This window comes from Hypanus sabinus, chromosome X1 (assembly GCF_030144855.1).
Source record: "Hypanus sabinus isolate sHypSab1 chromosome X1, sHypSab1.hap1, whole genome shotgun sequence".
In the NCBI taxonomy this organism is placed as follows: domain Eukaryota; kingdom Metazoa; phylum Chordata; class Chondrichthyes; order Myliobatiformes; family Dasyatidae; genus Hypanus; species Hypanus sabinus.
The window spans coordinates 30,398,072-30,415,903 of NC_082738.1; the positions used below are offsets into that span (position 1 = coordinate 30,398,072).

A 17,832-nucleotide genomic window follows, 5' to 3' on the forward strand; every position below is an offset into this window, starting at 1 on the left:
TTTAAAAGGGACCTGCTGGGTAATTTTGATCAATATGGTAATTTTTTCCATATAGAGAGTGGTGAGTGGAGGGAGCTGCCAGAGGAAGTGGTTGATCCAGGTACAATAGTGTCATTTCAGAAGCACTTGGAGAGGTACGCGGTGGGGAGGGGCTTGCAGGGTTATGGGCTGAATGCAGGAAATTGAATACACAAGAGATTTTGCAGATGCTGGAAATCTTGAGCAATGCACATAATATGCTGGAGGAACTCAGCAGGTCACACAGCCACTGTGTTTCAGGCCAAGACTTTTCATCTCCTGACTATTCCTATTTATTTGTAATTTTTATTGCATCTTGTAGTAATTTACTATCTGTGCTGCCACAAAATAATGAATTTCACAACTTGTGCCAGTGACACTAAACCTGAATCTGTGATGCAGCCTAACCTGCTGAATTGCCTCCAGCATTTTCTGTGCGTTGCAGAAAACTGGGACTAGCTGTGTGGGCACAGACTGTGTGTGTGATGTGTTGCTTTATGACTCTAGGATTCAGAATCGGCTTGCCCACAGACAGCAGACGGTGGTAGAGGATGGAGTGTTTTGTGCCTGAAGGGAAATGACCAGTGGTGTCCTGGTCTGTAATTTTTCCTAAATAACGTGGATGATGGTGGGTTAGTACGTTTTCTCGAAGGTTGGTGGTACCGTATTGTGGAAAGTGTAGAAGGTTGTCGTAGGTTCCAAGATAATTGACAGGATGCAGAGCAGGCCTGTGAAGTGGCAGATGAAGTTTAATCTGCAAAGTGTGAAGTGATTCACTTTGGAAGGCCAAACTTGAAGACAGAGTTCAGCATTAATGAATTCAAGATGAAGCCACACTCAGTTTGGAGGAACAACGCCTTATATACTGTCTGGGTAGCCTTCAACCTGATGGCATGAACATTGACTTCTCTAACTTCCATTAATGCCCCTCCTCCCCTTCTTACCCCATCCCTGACATATTTAGTTCACCCCCCCTCTTTTTTTCTTCTCTTTTTCTGCCCATCACTCTGCCTTTGAGAATGTTGTGCTGTGTGCCTGTAATGCTACTGCATTAGTTTTTCCACTGTGATCGTGACAATAAACTGAACTGACTCTTTTCACTCCCCTGCCTAACCTGTACAGGCTCAGATCCCGCCCCACAGAGTGACCAGCCACCACAGCCCGCCCCCTCGCGTTCTCGCCGCTGCAGGTCTCGGGGCTCTCGGGATGAGCGGTATCGTTCCGGTGAGTTAAGGGTGCAGAGAATGGACAGATGTGGACATCCTGTAGGCAGACGGCATTGTTTAACTTAGCATCATGTTTGGCACAGACATCTTTTCCCCAGGGTTGGGGAATCGGGAACAAGAAGGCACAGGTTGAAGATGGGAACTCATTGTAGTGTGGTCAGTTTTGGTCACCCTGCTGTAGGAAGGATGCCATTAAGCTGGAAAGAGTGCAGAGGAGACTTACAAGGATGTTGCCGGGACTTGAAGGATGAGTTATGGAAACAGATTGGGCAGGTTGGGGCTTTGGAGACTGAGGGGTGACCTTACAGAGATGTATAAAGCCGCAAGGAGCATAGATAGGGTGAATACCACAGTCTGGGAATCAAGAACCAGAGACCACAGGTTTAGGCGAGAGGGGAGAGATTCAATAGGGACCTGTGGGACAACCTTTTCACCCAAAGGGTGATTCGTGTATGGACCGAGCTGCCAGAGGAAATGGCTGAGGCATTACAATGTTTAAAAGGTATTTGGACAGGTACGTAGATAGGGAAGGTTAACCGGGATATGAGTGAAACACAAGGACTGGATGGGCCGAAGGGCCTGTTTTTGTGCTATGTGACTCGGATGGATGAGTGAGTACAGACCAGGTGAGCCAATGGGCCGAAAGGTCCCCTTTGCAACTCATATTGCCCTTGACTACCATTACCCACACTGGGCAACACCCCAATGCTCTCTGCCAAAGGCAGTGGCTCTGGACCCCAATTCACCAACCCATATGGAAAGAATTACCCGGCCGGGGACTCAGATTAACAAGGCAGGTGCTGAGTGTTGATCAAGGTGGTTGGGCTGGCACAGAGCATTCATGGCTGAAGGGCCTCTTCCCAGGTTGGAGCAGGCTAGAGAGTGTGCGGGTTGTCTCAAGGCATGTTCCAACAACACTTTGCATTCCATCCATACCCAACCCTACCTCCCCCACCAATCTCCTCTCTCATTACCTCATCCTCTCCACACACCCAACTTCACCCCGGCCCCTAACCTCTTCCCTAACCCTCTCATCCCTTGCCCACTCTCCTCCTCTCTTAAACATACAGACATCCACATGGAAGCGGTACAGGCAGCTTTGGCCAAACACCGAGAACAGAAGCTGGCACTGCCCATGCCAACGAAGAGACAATTGGTGCCTGGAAAGACCCCGGCAAAACCGGCCACTCCACCAGGTGAGCACCCTCCACTTTCTTAACTGTGTACCTATACCCCAAGCTTCTTCTGATCTACAACACTCCCCTCTCATTTACCTGTCTCTCTGTGTACCTGTACCCCGAATTCTCTCTCCCCTGTCATTTACCAGTCTTTCTGTGTACCTGTACCCCGAATTCTCTCTCCCCTGTCATTTACCAGTCTCTCTGTGTACCTGAACCCTGAGCTCCCTCTGTTTAAAACACTCCCCTGTCATTTCCCGGTCTTTCTGTGTCCCTGTACCCCGAGCACACTCTGATCTACAACACTCCCCTCTCATTTACTGGTCTTTCTATGTACCTGTACCCCGAATTCTCTCTTCCGTGTCATTTACCAGTCTCTCTGTGTACCTGAACCCCAAGCTCCCTCTGATCTACAACAGTGCCCTGTCATTTACCGGACTTTCTGTGTACCTGTATCCCGAATTCTCTCTCCCCTGTCATTTACCAGTCTCTCTGTGTACCTGTACCTCAAGCTTCCTCTGATCTACAACAGTGCCCTGTCATTTCCCAGTCTTTCTGTGTACCTGTATACCGAATTCTCTCTCCCCTGTCATTTAACAGTCTCTCTATGTACCTGTCCCCCAAGCTTCCTCTGATCTACAACAGTGCCCTGTCATTTCCCAGTCTTTCTGTGTACCTGTACCCCGAACTCTCTCTCCCCTGTCACATACCAGTCTCTCTGTGTACCTGTACCCCAAGCTCCCTCTGATCTACAATAGTGCCCTGTCATTTACTGGTCTTTTTGTGTACCAGTACCCCGGATTCTCTCTCTGCTGTCATTTACCTCTCTGTCTGTGTACCTGTACCCCGAATTCTCTCTCCCTTGTCATTTCCATGTCTTTCTGTGTACCTGTACCCCAAGCTTCCTCTGATCTACAACAGTGCCCTGTCATTTACCAGTCTCTCTGTGTACCTGTATCCCGAATTCTCTCTCCCCTGTCATTTCCATGTCTTTCTGTGTACCTGTACCCCGAACTCTCTCTCCCCTGTCACATACCAGTCTCTCTGTGTACCTGTACCCCAAGCTCCCTCTGATCTACAACAGTGCCCTGTCATTTACCGGTTTTTCTGTGTACCTGTACCCTGAGCTCCCTCTGTTCAAAAACACTTCCCTGTCATTTCCTGGTCTTTCTGTGTACCTGTACCCCGAATTCTCTCTCCCCTGTCATTTACCAGTCTCTCTGTGTACCTATACCCCGAATTCTCTCTCCATTGTCATTTACCAGTCTCTCTGTGTACCTGTACCCTAATCTTTCTCTGATCAACAACAGTCCCCTGTCACATACCAGTCTTTCTGTGTACCTGTACCCTGAGCTCCCTCTGTTTAAAAACACTCCCCTGTCATTTCCCGGTCTTTCTGTGTACCTGTACCCCGAGCACACTCTGATCTACAACACTCCCCTCTCATTTACCAGTCTCTCTGTGTACCTGTACCCCGAATTCTCTCTCCCCTGTCATTTACCAGTCTCTCTGTGTCCCTGTACCCCAAGCACACTCTGATCTGCAACACTCCCCTCTCATTTACCAGTCTCTCTGTGTACCTGTACCCCGAATTCTCTCTCCCCTGTCATTTACCAGTCTCTCTGTGTCCCTGTACCCCAAGCACACTCTGATCTACAACACTCCCCTCTCATTTACCAGTCTCTCTGTGTACCTGTACCCCAAACTCTCTCTCCCCTGTCACATACCAGTCTCTCTGTGTACCTGTACCCCAAGCTCCCTCTGATCTACAACAGTGCCCTGTCATTTACTGGTCTTTCTGTGTACCTGTATCCCGAATTCTCTCTCCCCTGTCATTTACCTGTCTGTCTGTGTACCTGTACCCCAAGCTCCCTCTGATCTACAACAGTACACTGTCATTTACCAGTCTTCTGTGCACCTGTACCCTGAATTCTCTCTCCCCTGTCATTTACCAGTCTCTCTGTGTACCTGTACCCCAAGCTTCCTCTGATCTACAACAGTGCCCTATCGCTTACCAGTTTTTCTGTGTATCTGTAACCTGAGCTCCCTCTGTTTAAAAACACTCCCCTGTCATTTCCCGGTCTTTCTGTGTCCCTGTACCCCGAATTCTCTCTTCCGTATCATTTACCAGTCTCTCTGTGTACCTGAACCCCAAGTGCCCTCTGATCTACAACAGTGCCCTGTCACTTGCCAGTCTCTCTATGTACCTGTGCCCCAAGCTCCCTCTGATCTAGAACAGTGCCCTGTCATTTACCGGACTTTCTGTGTACCTGTACCCCGAATTCTCTCTCCCCTGTCATTTACCAGTCTCTCTGTGTACCTGTACCCCGAATTCTCTCTCCATTGTCATTTACCAGTCTCTCTGTGTACCTGTACCCTAATCTCCCTCTGATCAACAACAGTGCCCTGTCACATACCAGTCTTTCTGTGTACCTGTACCCTGAGCTCCCTCTGTTTAAAAACACTCCCCTGTCATTTCCCGGTCTTTCTGTGTACCTGTACCCCGAGCACACTCTGATCTACAACACTCCCCTGTCATTTACCGGAGTTTCTGTGTGTACCTGTATCCCGAATTCTCTCTCCCCTGTCATTTACCAGTCTCTCTATGTACCTGTGCCCCAAGCTCCCTCTGATCTACAATAGTGCCCTGTCATTTACTGGTCTTTTTATGTACCAGTACCCCGAATTCTCTCACCCCTGTCATTTACCTGTCTGTCTGTGTACCTGTACCCCACGCTCCCTCTGATCTACAACAGTACACTGTCATTTACCAGTCTTTCTGTGCACCTGTACCCCGAATTCTCTCTCCCCTGTCATTTACCTGTCTCTCTGTGTACCTGTACCCCGAATTCTCTCTCCCCTGTCATTTACCTGTCTCTCTGTGTACCTGTACCCCGAATTCTCTCTCACCTGTCATTTACCTGTCTCTCTGTGTACCTGTACCCGAATTCTCTCTCCCCTGTCATTTACTAGTCTCTCTGTGTACCTGTACCCCGAATTCTCTCTCCCCTGTCATTTACCAGTCTCTCTGTGTACCTGTACCCTAATCTTTCTCTGATCAACAACAGTGCCCTGTCACATACCAGTCTTTCTGTGTACCTGTACCCTGAGCTCCCTCTGTTTAAAAACACTCCCCTGTCATTTCCCAGTCTTTCTGTGTCCCTGTACCCCGAATTCTCTCTTCCGTGTCATTTACCAGTCTCTCTGTGTACCTGTACCCCGAGCACACTCTGATCTACAACACTCCCCTGTCATTTCCCGGTCTTTCTGTGTCCCTGTACCCCGAGCACACTCTGATCTACAACACTCCCCTGTCATTTCCCAGTCTTTCTGTGTACCTGTACCCCGAATTCTCTCTCCCCTGTCATTTAACTGTCTCTCTGTGTACCTGTACCCCGAATTCTCTCTCCTCTGTTATTTACCTGTCTCTCTGTGTACCTGTACCCCGAACTCTCTCTCCCCTGTCACATACCAGTCTCTCTGTGTACCTGTACCCCAAGCTCCCTCTGATCTACAGCAGTGCCCTGTCATTTACCGGTCTTTCTGTGTACCTGTACCCCGAACTCTCTCTCCCCTGTCACATACCAGTCTTTCTGTGTACCTGTACCCTGAGCTCCCTCTGTTCAAAAACACTTCCCTGTCATTTCCTGGTCTTTCTGTGTACCTGTACCCCGAATTCTCTCTCCCCTGTCATTTACCAGTCTCTCTGTGTACCTGTACCCTAATCTTTCTCTGATCAACAACAGTGCCCTGTCACATACCAGTCTTTCTGTGTACCTGTACCCTGAGCTCCCTCTGTTTAAAAACACTCCCCTGTCATTTCCCGGTCTTTCTGTGTCCCTGTACCCCGAGCACACTCTGATCTACAACACTCCCCTCTCATTTACTGGTCTTTCTGTGTACCTGTACCCCGAATTCTCTCTCCCCTGTCATTTACCAGTCTCTCTATGTACCTGTGCCGCAAGCTCCCTCTGTTCAAAAACATTCCCTGTCATTTCCCGGTCTTTCTGTGTACCTGTACCCCGAATTCTCTGCCCCCTGTCATTTACCAGTCTCTCTATGTACGTGTGCCCCAAGCTCCCTCTGATTTACAACAGTGCCCTGTCATTTACTGGTCTTTTTGTGTACCAGTACCCTGAATTCTCTCTCCCCTGTCATTTCCCGGTCTCTCTGTGTCCCTGTACCCCGAGCACACTCTGATCTACAACACTCCCCTGTCATTTACCGGACTTTCTGTGTACCTGTACCCCGAATTCTCTCTCCCCTGTCATTTACCAGTCTCTCTTTGCACCTGTACCCCAAGCTCCCACTGATCTAAAATAGTGCCCTGTCATTCACCGGTCTCTCTGTGTACCTGTACCCCGAGCACACTCTGATCTACAACACTCCCCTGTCATTTACTGGTCTTTCTGTGTACCTGTACACTGAGCTCCCTCTGTTCAAAAACACTTCCCTGTCATTTCCCGGTCTTTCTGTGTACCTGTACCCTGAGCTCCCTCTGTTTAAAAACACTACCCTGTCATTTCCCGGTCTCTCTGTGTACCTGTACCCTGAGCACACTCTGATCTACAACACTCCCCTGTCACATACCAGTCTTTCTGTGTACCTGTACACTGAGCTCCCTCTGTCCAAAAACACTTCCCTGTCATTTCCCGGTCTTTCTGTGTAGCTGTACCCCGAATTCTCTGCCCCCTGTCATTTACCAGTCTCTCTATGTACCTGTACCCTAATCTCTCTCTGATCAACAACAGTGCCCCGTCACATACCGGTCTTTCTGTGTACATGTACCCCGAATTCTCTCTCCCCTATCATTTACCAGTCTCTCTGTGTACCTGTACCCTAATCTCCCTGTGATCTACAACAGTGCCCTGTCACATACCAGTCTTTCTGTATACCTGTACCCTGAGCTCCCTCTGTTCAAAAACACTCCCCTGACATTTCCCGGTCTTTCTGTGTCCCTGTACCCTGAGCACACTCTGATCTACAACACTCCCCTGTCATTTACCAGTCTCTCTGTGTACCTGTATCCCGAATTCTCTCTCCCCTGTCACATACCAGTCTCTCTGTGTACCTGTACCCCAAGCTCCCTCTGATCTACAATAGTGCCCTGTCATTTACTGGTCTTTTTGTGTACCAGTACCCCGGATTCTCTCTCTGCTGTCATTTACCTCTCTGTCTGTGTACCTGTACCCCGAATTCTCTCTCCCTTGTCATTTCCATGTCTTTCTGTGTACCTGTACCCCAAGCTTCCTCTGATCTACAACAGTGCCCTGTCATTTACCAGTCTCTCTGTGTACCTGTATCCCGAATTCTCTCTCCCCTGTCATTTCCATGTCTTTCTGTGTACCTGTACCCCGAACTCTCTCTCCCCTGTCACATACCAGTCTCTCTGTGTACCTGTACCCCAAGCTCCCTCTGATCTACAACAGTGCCCTGTCATTTACCGGTTTTTCTGTGTACCTGTACCCTGAGCTCCCTCTGTTCAAAAACACTTCCCTGTCATTTCCTGGTCTTTCTGTGTACCTGTACCCCGAATTCTCTCTCCCCTGTCATTTACCAGTCTCTCTGTGTACCTATACCCCGAATTCTCTCTCCATTGTCATTTACCAGTCTCTCTGTGTACCTGTACCCTAATCTTTCTCTGATCAACAACAGTCCCCTGTCACATACCAGTCTTTCTGTGTACCTGTACCCCAAGCTCCCTCTGATCTACAACAGTGCCCTGTCATTTACTGGTCTTTCTGTGTACCTGTACCCCGAATTCTCTCTCCCCTGTCACTTGCCAGTCTCTCTATGTACCTGTGCCCCAAGCTCCCTCTGATCTAAAATAGTGCCCTGTCATTTACCGGTTTTTCTGTGTACCTGTACCCTGAGCTCCCTCTGTTCAAAAACACTTCCCTGTCATTTTCTGGTCTTTCTGTGTACCTGTACCCCGAATTCTCTGCCCCCTGTCATTTACCAGTCTCTCTGTGTACCTGTGCCCCAAGCTCCCTCTGATCTACAATAGTGCCCTGTCATTTACTGGTCTTTTTGTGTACCAGTACCCTGAATTCTCTCTCCCCTGTCATTTACCTGTCTGTCTGTGTACCTGTACCCCACGCTCCCTCTGATCTACAACAGTACACTGTCATTTTCTAGTCTTTCTGTGCACCTGTACCCCGAATTCTCTCTCCCCTGTCATTTAACTGTCTCTCTGTGTACCTGTACCCCGAATTCTCTCTCCTCTGTTATTTACCTGTCTCTCTGTGTACCTGTACCCCGAACTCTCTCTCCCCTGTCACATACCAGTCTTTCTGTGTACCTGTACCCTGAGCTCCCTCTGTTCAAAAACACTTCCCTGTCATTTACCGGTCTTTCTGTGTACCTGTACCCCGAACTCTCTCTCCCCTGTCACATACCAGTCTTTCTGTGTACCTGTACCCTGAGCTCCCTCTGTTCAAAAACACTTCCCTGTCATTTCCTGGTCTTTCTGTGTACCTGTACCCCGAATTCTCTCTCCCCTGTCATTTACCAGTCTCTCTGTGTACCTGTACCCTAATCTTTCTCTGATCAACAACAGTGCCCTGTCACATACCAGTCTTTCTGTGTACCTGTACCCTGAGCTCCCTCTGTTTAAAAACACTCCCCTGTCATTTCCCGGTCTTTCTGTGTCCCTGTACCCCGAGCACACTCTGATCTACAACACTCCCCTCTCATTTACTGGTCTTTCTGTGTACCTGTACCCCGAATTCTCTCTCCCCTGTCATTTACCAGTCTCTCTGTGTACCTGTACCCTAATCTTTCTCTGATCAACAACAGTGCCCTGTCACATACCAGTCTTTCTGTGTACCTGTACCCTGAGCTCCCTCTGTTTAAAAACACTCCCCTGTCATTTCCCGGTCTTTCTGTGTCCCTGTACCCCGAGCACACTCTGATCTACAACACTCCCCTCTCATTTACTGGTCTTTCTGTGTACCTGTACCCCGAATTCTCTCTCCCCTGTCATTTACCAGTCTCTCTATGTACCTGTGCCGCAAGCTCCCTCTGTTCAAAAACATTCCCTGTCATTTCCCGGTCTTTCTGTGTACCTGTACCCCGAATTCTCTGCCCCCTGTCATTTACCAGTCTCTCTATGTACGTGTGCCCCAAGCTCCCTCTGATCTACAACACTCCCCTGTCATTTACTGGTCTTTCTGTGTACCTGTACACTGAGCTCCCTCTGTTCAAAAACACTTCCCTGTCATTTCCCGGTCTTTCTGTGTAGCTGTACCCCGAATTCTCTGCCCCCTGTCATTTACCAGTCTCTCTGTGTACCTGTACCCTGAGCACACTCTGATCTACAACACTCCCCTGTCACATACCAGTCTTTCTGTGTACCTGTACACTGAGCTCCCTCTGTTCAAAAACACTTCCCTGTCATTTCCCGGTCTTTCTGTGTACCTGTACCCCGAATTCTCTCTCCCCAATCATTTACCAGTCTCTCTGTGTACCTGTACCCTAATCTCCCTGTGATCTACAACAGTGCCCTGTCACATACCAGTCTTTCTGTATACCTGTACCCTGAGCTCCCTCTGTTCAAAAACACTCCCCTGACATTTCCCGGTCTTTCTGTGTCCCTGTACCCTGAGCACACTCTGATCTACAACACTCCCCTGTCATTTACCAGTCTCTCTGTGTACCTGTATCCCGAATTCTCTCTCCCCTGTCACATACCAGTCTCTCTGTGTACCTGTGCCCCAAGCTCCCTCTGATCTACAATAGTGCCCTGTCATTTACTGGTCTTTTTGTGTACCAGTACCCCGGATTCTCTCTCTGCTGCCATTTACCTCTCTGTCTGTGTACCTGTACCCCGAATTCTCTCTCCCTTGTCATTTCCATGTCTTTCTGTGTACCTGTACCCCAAGCTTCCTCTGATCTACAACAGTGCCCTGTCATTTACCAGTCTCTCTGTGTACCTGTATCCCGAATTCTCTCTCCCCTGTCATTTCCATGTCTTTCTGTGTACCTGTACCCCGAACTCTCTCTCCCCTGTCACATACCAGTCTCTCTGTGTACCTGTACCCCAAGCTCCCTCTGATCTACAACAGTGCCCTGTCATTTACCGGTTTTTCTGTGTACCTGTACCCTGAGCTCCCTCTGTTCAAAAACACTTCCCTGTCATTTCCTGGTCTTTCTGTGTACCTGTACCCCGAATTCTCTCTCCCCTGTCATTTACCAGTCTCTCTGTGTACCTATACCCCGAATTCTCTCTCCATTGTCATTTACCAGTCTCTCTGTGTACCTGTACCCTAATCTTTCTCTGATCAACAACAGTCCCCTGTCACATACCAGTCTTTCTGTGTACCTGTACCCCAAGCTCCCTCTGATCTACAACAGTGCCCTGTCATTTACTGGTCTTTCTGTGTACCTGTACCCCGAATTCTCTCTCCCCTGTCACTTGCCAGTCTCTCTATGTACCTGTGCCCCAAGCTCCCTCTGATCTAAAATAGTGCCCTGTCATTTACCGGTTTTTCTGTGTACCTGTACCCTGAGCTCCCTCTGTTCAAAAACACTTCCCTGTCATTTTCTGGTCTTTCTGTGTACCTGTACCCCGAATTCTCTGCCCCCTGTCATTTACCAGTCTCTCTGTGTACCTGTACCCCACGCTCCCTCTGATCTACAACAGTACACTGTCATTTTCTAGTCTTTCTGTGCACCTGTACCCCGAATTCTCTCTCCCCTGTCATTTAACTGTCTCTCTGTGTACCTGTACCCCGAATTCTCTCTCCTCTGTTATTTACCTGTCTCTCTGTGTACCTGTACCCCGAACTCTCTCTCCCCTGTCACATACCAGTCTCTCTGTGTACCTGTACCCCAAGCTCCCTCTGATCTACAGCAGTGCCCTGTCATTTACCGGTCTTTCTGTGTACCTGTACCCCGAACTCTCTCTCCCCTGTCACATACCAGTCTTTCTGTGTACCTGTACCCTGAGCTCCCTCTGTTCAAAAACACTTCCCTGTCATTTCCTGGTCTTTCTGTGTACCTGTACCCCGAATTCTCTCTCCCCTGTCATTTACCAGTCTCTCTGTGTACCTGTACCCTAATCTTTCTCTGATCAACAACAGTGCCCTGTCACATACCAGTCTTTCTGTGTACCTGTACCCTGAGCTCCCTCTGTTTAAAAACACTCCCCTGTCATTTCCTGGTCTTTCTGTGTCCCTGTACCCCGAGCACACTCTGATCTACAACACTCCCCTCTCATTTACTGGTCTTTCTGTGTACCTGTACCCCGAATTCTCTCTCCCCTGTCATTTACCAGTCTCTCTATGTACCTGTGCCGCAAGCTCCCTCTGTTCAAAAACATTCCCTGTCATTTCCCGGTCTTTCTGTGTACCTGTACCCCGAATTCTCTGCCCCCTGTCATTTACCAGTCTCTCTATGTACGTGTGCCCCAAGCTCCCTCTGATTTACAACAGTGCCCTGTCATTTACTGGTCTTTTTGTGTACCAGTACCCTGAATTCTCTCTCCCCTGTCATTTCCCGGTCTCTCTGTGTCCCTGTACCCCGAGCACACTCTGATCTACAACACTCCCCTGTCATTTACTGGTCTTTCTGTGTACCTGTACACTGAGCTCCCTCTGTTCAAAAACACTTCCCTGTCATTTCCCGGTCTTTCTGTGTAGCTGTACCCCGAATTCTCTGCCCCCTGTCATTTACCAGTCTCTCTGTGTACCTGTACCCTGAGCACACTCTGATCTACAACACTCCCCTGTCACATACCAGTCTTTCTGTGTACCTGTACACTGAGCTCCCTCTGTTCAAAAACACTTCCCTGTCATTTCCCGGTCTTTCTGTGTACCTGTACCCTGAGCTCCCTCTGTTTAAAAACACTACCCTGTCATTTCCCGGTCTCTCTGTGTACCTGTACCCTGAGCACACTCTGATCTACAACACTCCCCTGTCACATACCAGTCTTTCTGTGTACCTGTACACTGAGCTCCCTCTGTCCAAAAACACTTCCCTGTCATTTCCCGGTCTTTCTGTGTAGCTGTACCCCGAATTCTCTGCCCCCTGTCATTTACCAGTCTCTCTGTGTACCTATACCCCGAATTCTCTCTCCATTGTCATTTACCAGTCTCTCTGTGTACCTGTACCCTAATCTTTCTCTGATCAACAACAGTCCCCTGTCACATACCAGTCTTTCTGTGTACCAGTACCCTGAGCTCCCTCTGTTTAAAAACATTCCCCTGTCATTTCCCGGTCTTTCTGTGTACCTGTACCCCGAGCACACTCTGATCTACAACACTCCCCTCTCATTTACCAGTCTCTCTGTGTACCTGTACCCCGAATTCTCTCTCCCCTGTCATTTACCAGTCTCTCTGTGTCCCTGTACCCCAAGCACACTCTGATCTACAACACTCCCCTCTCATTTACCAGTCTCTCTGTGTACCTGTATCCCGAATTCTCTCTCCCCTGTCATTTACCTGTCTGTCTGTGTACCTGTACCCCAAGCTCCCTCTGATCTACAACAGTACACTGTCATTTACCAGTCTTCTGTGCACCTGTACCCTGAATTCTCTCTCCCCTGTCATTTACCAGTCTCTCTGTGTACCTGTACCCCAAGCTTCCTCTGATCTACAACAGTGCCCTATCGCTTACCAGTTTTTCTGTGTATCTGTAACCTGAGCTCCCTCTGTTTAAAAACACTCCCCTGTCATTTCCCGGTCTTTCTGTGTCCCTGTACCCCGAATTCTCCCTTCCGTGTCATTTACCAGTCTCTCTGTGTACCTGAACCCCAAGTGCCCTCTGATCTACAACAGTGCCCTGTCACTTGCCAGTCTCTCTATGTACCTGTGCCCCAAGCTCCCTCTGATCTAGAACAGTGCCCTGTCATTTACCGGACTTTCTGTGTACCTGTACCCCGAATTCTCTCTCCCCTGTCATTTACCAGTCTCTCTGTGTACCTGTACCCCGAATTCTCTCTCCATTGTCATTTACCAGTCTCTCTGTGTACCTGTACCCTAATCTCCCTCTGATCAACAACAGTGCCCTGTCACATACCAGTCTTTCTGTGTACCTGTACCCTGAGCTCCCTCTGTTTAAAAACACTCCCCTGTCATTTCCCGGTCTTTCTGTGTACCTGTACCCCAAGCACACTCTGATCTACAACACTCCCCTGTCATTTACCGGAGTTTCTGTGTGTACCTGTATCCCGAATTCTCTCTCCCCTGTCATTTACCAGTCTCTCTATGTACCTGTGCCCCAAGCTCCCTCTGATCTACAATAGTGCCCTGTCATTTACTAGTCTTTTTGTGTACCAGTACCCCGAATTCTCTCTCCCCTGTCATTTACCTGTCTGTCTGTGTACCTGTACCCCACGCTCCCTCTGATCTACAACAGTACACTGTAATTTACCAGTCTTTCTGTGCACCTGTACCCCGAATTCTCTCTCCCCTGTCATTTACCTGTCTCTCTGTGTACCTGTACCCCGAATTCTCTCTCCCCTGTCATTTACCTGTCTCTCTGTGTACCTGTACCCCGAATTCTCTCTCACCTGTCATTTACCTGTCTCTCTGTGTACCTGTACCCGAATTCTCTCTCCCCTGTCATTTACTAGTCTCTCTGTGTACCTGTACCCCGAATTCTCTCTCCCCTGTCATTTACCAGTCTCTCTGTGTACCTGTACCCTAATCTTTCTCTGATCAACAACAGTGCCCTGTCACATACCAGTCTTTCTGTGTACCTGTACCCTGAGCTCCCTCTGTTTAAAAACACTCCCCTGTCATTTCCCAGTCTTTCTGTGTCCCTGTACCCCGAATTCTCTCTTCCGTGTCATTTACCAGTCTCTCTGTGTACCTGTACCCCGAGCACACTCTGATCTACAACACTCCCCTGTCATTTACTGGTCTTTCTGTGTACCTGTACACTGAGCTCCCTCTGTTCAAAAACACTTCCCTGTCATTTCCCGGTCTTTCTGTGTACTTGTACCCTGAATTCAATGCCCCCTGTCATTTACCAGTCTCTCTATGTACCTGTGCCCCAAGCTCCCTCTGATCTACAATAGTGCCCTGTCATTTACTGGTCTTTTTGTGTACCAGTACCCCGGATTCTCTCTCCGCTGTCATTTACCTCTCTGTCTGTGTACCTGTACCCCGAGCTCCCTCTGATCTACAACAGTACACTGTCATTTACCAGTCTTTCTGTGCACCTGTACCCTGAATTCTCTCTCCCCTGTCATTTACCTGTCTCTCTATGTACCTGTGCCCCAAGCTCCCTCTGATCTACAATAGTGCCCTGTCATTTACTGGTCTTTTTGTGTACCAGTACCCCGGATTCTCTCTCCGCTGTCATTTACCTCTCTGTCTGTGCACCTGTACCCCGAGCTCCCTCTGATCTACAACAGTGCCCTGTCATTTACCGGTCTTTCTGTGTACCTGTAACCTGAGCTCCCTCTGATCTACAACACTCCCCTGCCATTTACCGGTCTTTCTGTGTACCTGTACCCCGAATTCTCTCTCCCCTGTCATTTACCAGTCTCTCTGTGTACCTGTACCCTAATCTCCCTCTGATCAACAACTGTGCCCTGTCACATACCGGTCTTTCTGTGTACCTGTACCCTGAGCTCCCTCTGTTTAAAAACACTCCCCTGTCATTTCCCGGTCTTTCTGTGTACCTGTACCCTGAGCTCCCTCTGTTTAAAAACACTCCCCTGTCATTTCCCGGTCTGTCTGTGTACCTGTACCCCGAGCACACTCTGATCTACAACACTCCCCTGTCATTTACCGGTCTTTCTGTGTACCTGTACCCCGAATTCTCTCTCCATTGTCATTTACCAGTCTTTCTGTGTACCTGTACCCCGAATTCTCTCTCCCCTGTCATTTACCAGTCTCTCTGTGTACCTGTACCCTAATCTCCCTCTGATCAACAACTGTGCCCTGTCACATACCAGTCTTTCTGTGTACCTGTACCCTGAGCTCCCTCTGTTTAAAAACACTCCCCTGTCATTTACCAGTCTCTCTGTGTCCCTGTACCCCGAGCACACTCTGATCTACAACACTCCCCTGTCATTTCCCAGTCTTTCTGTGTACCTGTACCACAAATTCTCTCTCCCCTGTCATTTACCAGTCTCTCTATGTACCTGTGCCGCAAGCTCCCTCTGTTCAAAAACATTCCCTGTCATTTCCCGGTCTTTCTGTGTACCTGTACCCCGAATTCTCTGCCCCCTGTCATTTACCAGTCTCTCTATGTACGTGTGCCCCAAGCTCCCTCTGATTTACAATAGTGCCCTGTCATTTACTGGTCTTTTTGTGTACCAGTACCCCGAATTCTCTCTCCCCTGTCATTTCCCGGTCTCTCTGTGTCCCTGTACCCCGAGCACACTCTGACCTACAACACTCCCCTGTCATTTACCGGACTTTCTGTGTACCTGTACCCCGAATTTTCTCTCCCCTGTCATTTACCAGTCTCTCTTTGTACCTGTACCCCAAGCTCCCACTGATCTAAAATAGTGCCCTGTCATTTACCGGTTTTTCTGTGTCCCTGTACCCTGAGCACACTCTGATCTACAACACTCCCCTGTCATTTACTGGTCTTTCTGTGTACCTGTACACTGAGCTCCCTCTGTTCAAAAACACTTCCCTGTCATTTCCCTGTCTTTCTGTGTAGCTGTACCCCGAATTCTCTCTCCCCTGTCATTTACCTGTCTCTCTGTGTACCTGTACCCCGAATTCTCTCTCCCCTGTCATTTACTAGTCTCTCTGTGTCCCTGTACCCCGAGCACACTCTGATCTACAACACTCCCCTGTCATTTCCCAGTCTTTCTGTGTACCTGTACCCCGAATTCTCTCTCCCCTGTCATTTACCAGTCTCTCTGTGTACCTGTACCCCGAACTCTCTCTCCCCTGTCACATACCAGTCTTTCTGTGTACCTGTACCCTGAGCTCCCTCTGTTCAAAAACACTTCCCTGTCATTTCCCGGTCTTTCTGTGTAGCTGTACCCCGAATTCTCTCTCCCCTGTCATTTACCTGTCTCTCTGTGTACCTGTACCCCGAATTCTCTCTCCCCTGTCATTTACTAGTCTCTCTGTGTCCCTGTACCCCGAGCACACTCTGATCTACAACACTCCCCTGTCATTTCCCAGTCTTTCTGTGTACCTGTACCCCGAATTCTCTCTCCCCTGTCATTTACCAGTCTCTCTGTGTACCTGTACCCTAATCTTTCTCTGATCAACAACAGTGCCCTGTCACATACCAGTCTTTCTGTGTACCTGTACCCTGAGCTCCCTCTGTTTAAAAACACTCCCCTGTCATTTCCCGGTCTTTCTGTGTCCCTGTACCCCGAGCACACTCTGATCTACAACACTCCCCTGTCATTTCCCAGTCTTTCTGTGTACCTGTACCCCGAATTCTCTCTCCCCTATCATTTACCAGTCTTTCTGTGTACCTGTACCCCAAGCTCCCTCTGATCTACAACAGTGCCCTGTCATTTACTGGTCTTTCTGTGTACCTGTACCCCGAATTCTCTCTCCCCTGTCACTTGCCAGTCTCTCTATGTACCTGTGCCCCAAGCTCCCTCTGATCTAAAATAGTGCCCTGTCATTTACCGGTTTTTCTGTGTACCTGTACCCTGAGCTCCCTCTGTTCAAAAACACTTCCCTGTCATTTTCTGGTCTTTCTGTGTACCTGTACCCCGAATTCTCTGCCCCCTGTCATTTACCAGTCTCTCTGTGTACCTGTGCCCCAAGCTCCCTCTGATCTACAATAGTGCCCTGTCATTTACTGGTCTTTTTGTGTACCAGTACCCTGAATTCTCTCTCCCCTGTCATTTACCTGTCTGTCTGTGTACCTGTACCCCACGCTCCCTCTGATCTACAACAGTACACTGTCATTTTCTAGTCTTTCTGTGCACCTGTACCCCGAATTCTCTCTCCCCTGTCATTTAACTGTCTCTCTGTGTACCTGTACCCCGAATTCTCTCTCCTCTGTTATTTACCTGTCTCTCTGTGTACCTGTACCCCGAACTCTCTCTCCCCTGTCACATACCAGTCTTTCTGTGTACCTGTACCCTGAGCTCCCTCTGTTCAAAAACACTTCCCTGTCATTTCCTGGTCTTTCTGTGTACCTGTACCCCGAATTCTCTCTCCCCTGTCATTTACCAGTCTCTCTGTGTACCTGTACCCTAATCTTTCTCTGATCAACAACAGTGCCCTGTCACATACCAGTCTTTCTGTGTACCTGTACCCTGAGCTCCCTCTGTTTAAAAACACTCCCCTGTCATTTCCCGGTCTTTCTGTGTCCCTGTACCCCGAGCACACTCTGATCTACAACACTCCCCTGCCATTTACCGGTCTTTCTGTGTACCTGTACCCCGAATTCTCTCTCCCCTGTCATTTACCAGTCTCTCTGTGTACCTGTACCCTAATCTCCCTCTGATCAACAACTGTGCCCTGTCA

The 17,832-nt window shown here is 48.9% G+C and overlaps 1 protein-coding gene across 3 annotated transcripts in view; it reads left to right on the plus strand.

Annotated features, from left to right (window-relative positions):
• Positions 1-17,832, plus strand: part of dip2bb (disco-interacting protein 2 homolog Bb) — a 142,985-nt gene that overhangs the window by 6,916 nt on the left and 118,237 nt on the right. For all 3 annotated transcript variants that reach the window (XM_059956200.1, XM_059956198.1, XM_059956199.1), the window contains exons 3-4: positions 1,141-1,242; positions 2,315-2,440. In XM_059956200.1, coding sequence (XP_059812183.1) covers positions 1,141-1,242; positions 2,315-2,440 — 228 coding nt within the window. The remainder of the gene's footprint in view (positions 1-1,140; positions 1,243-2,314; positions 2,441-17,832) is intronic.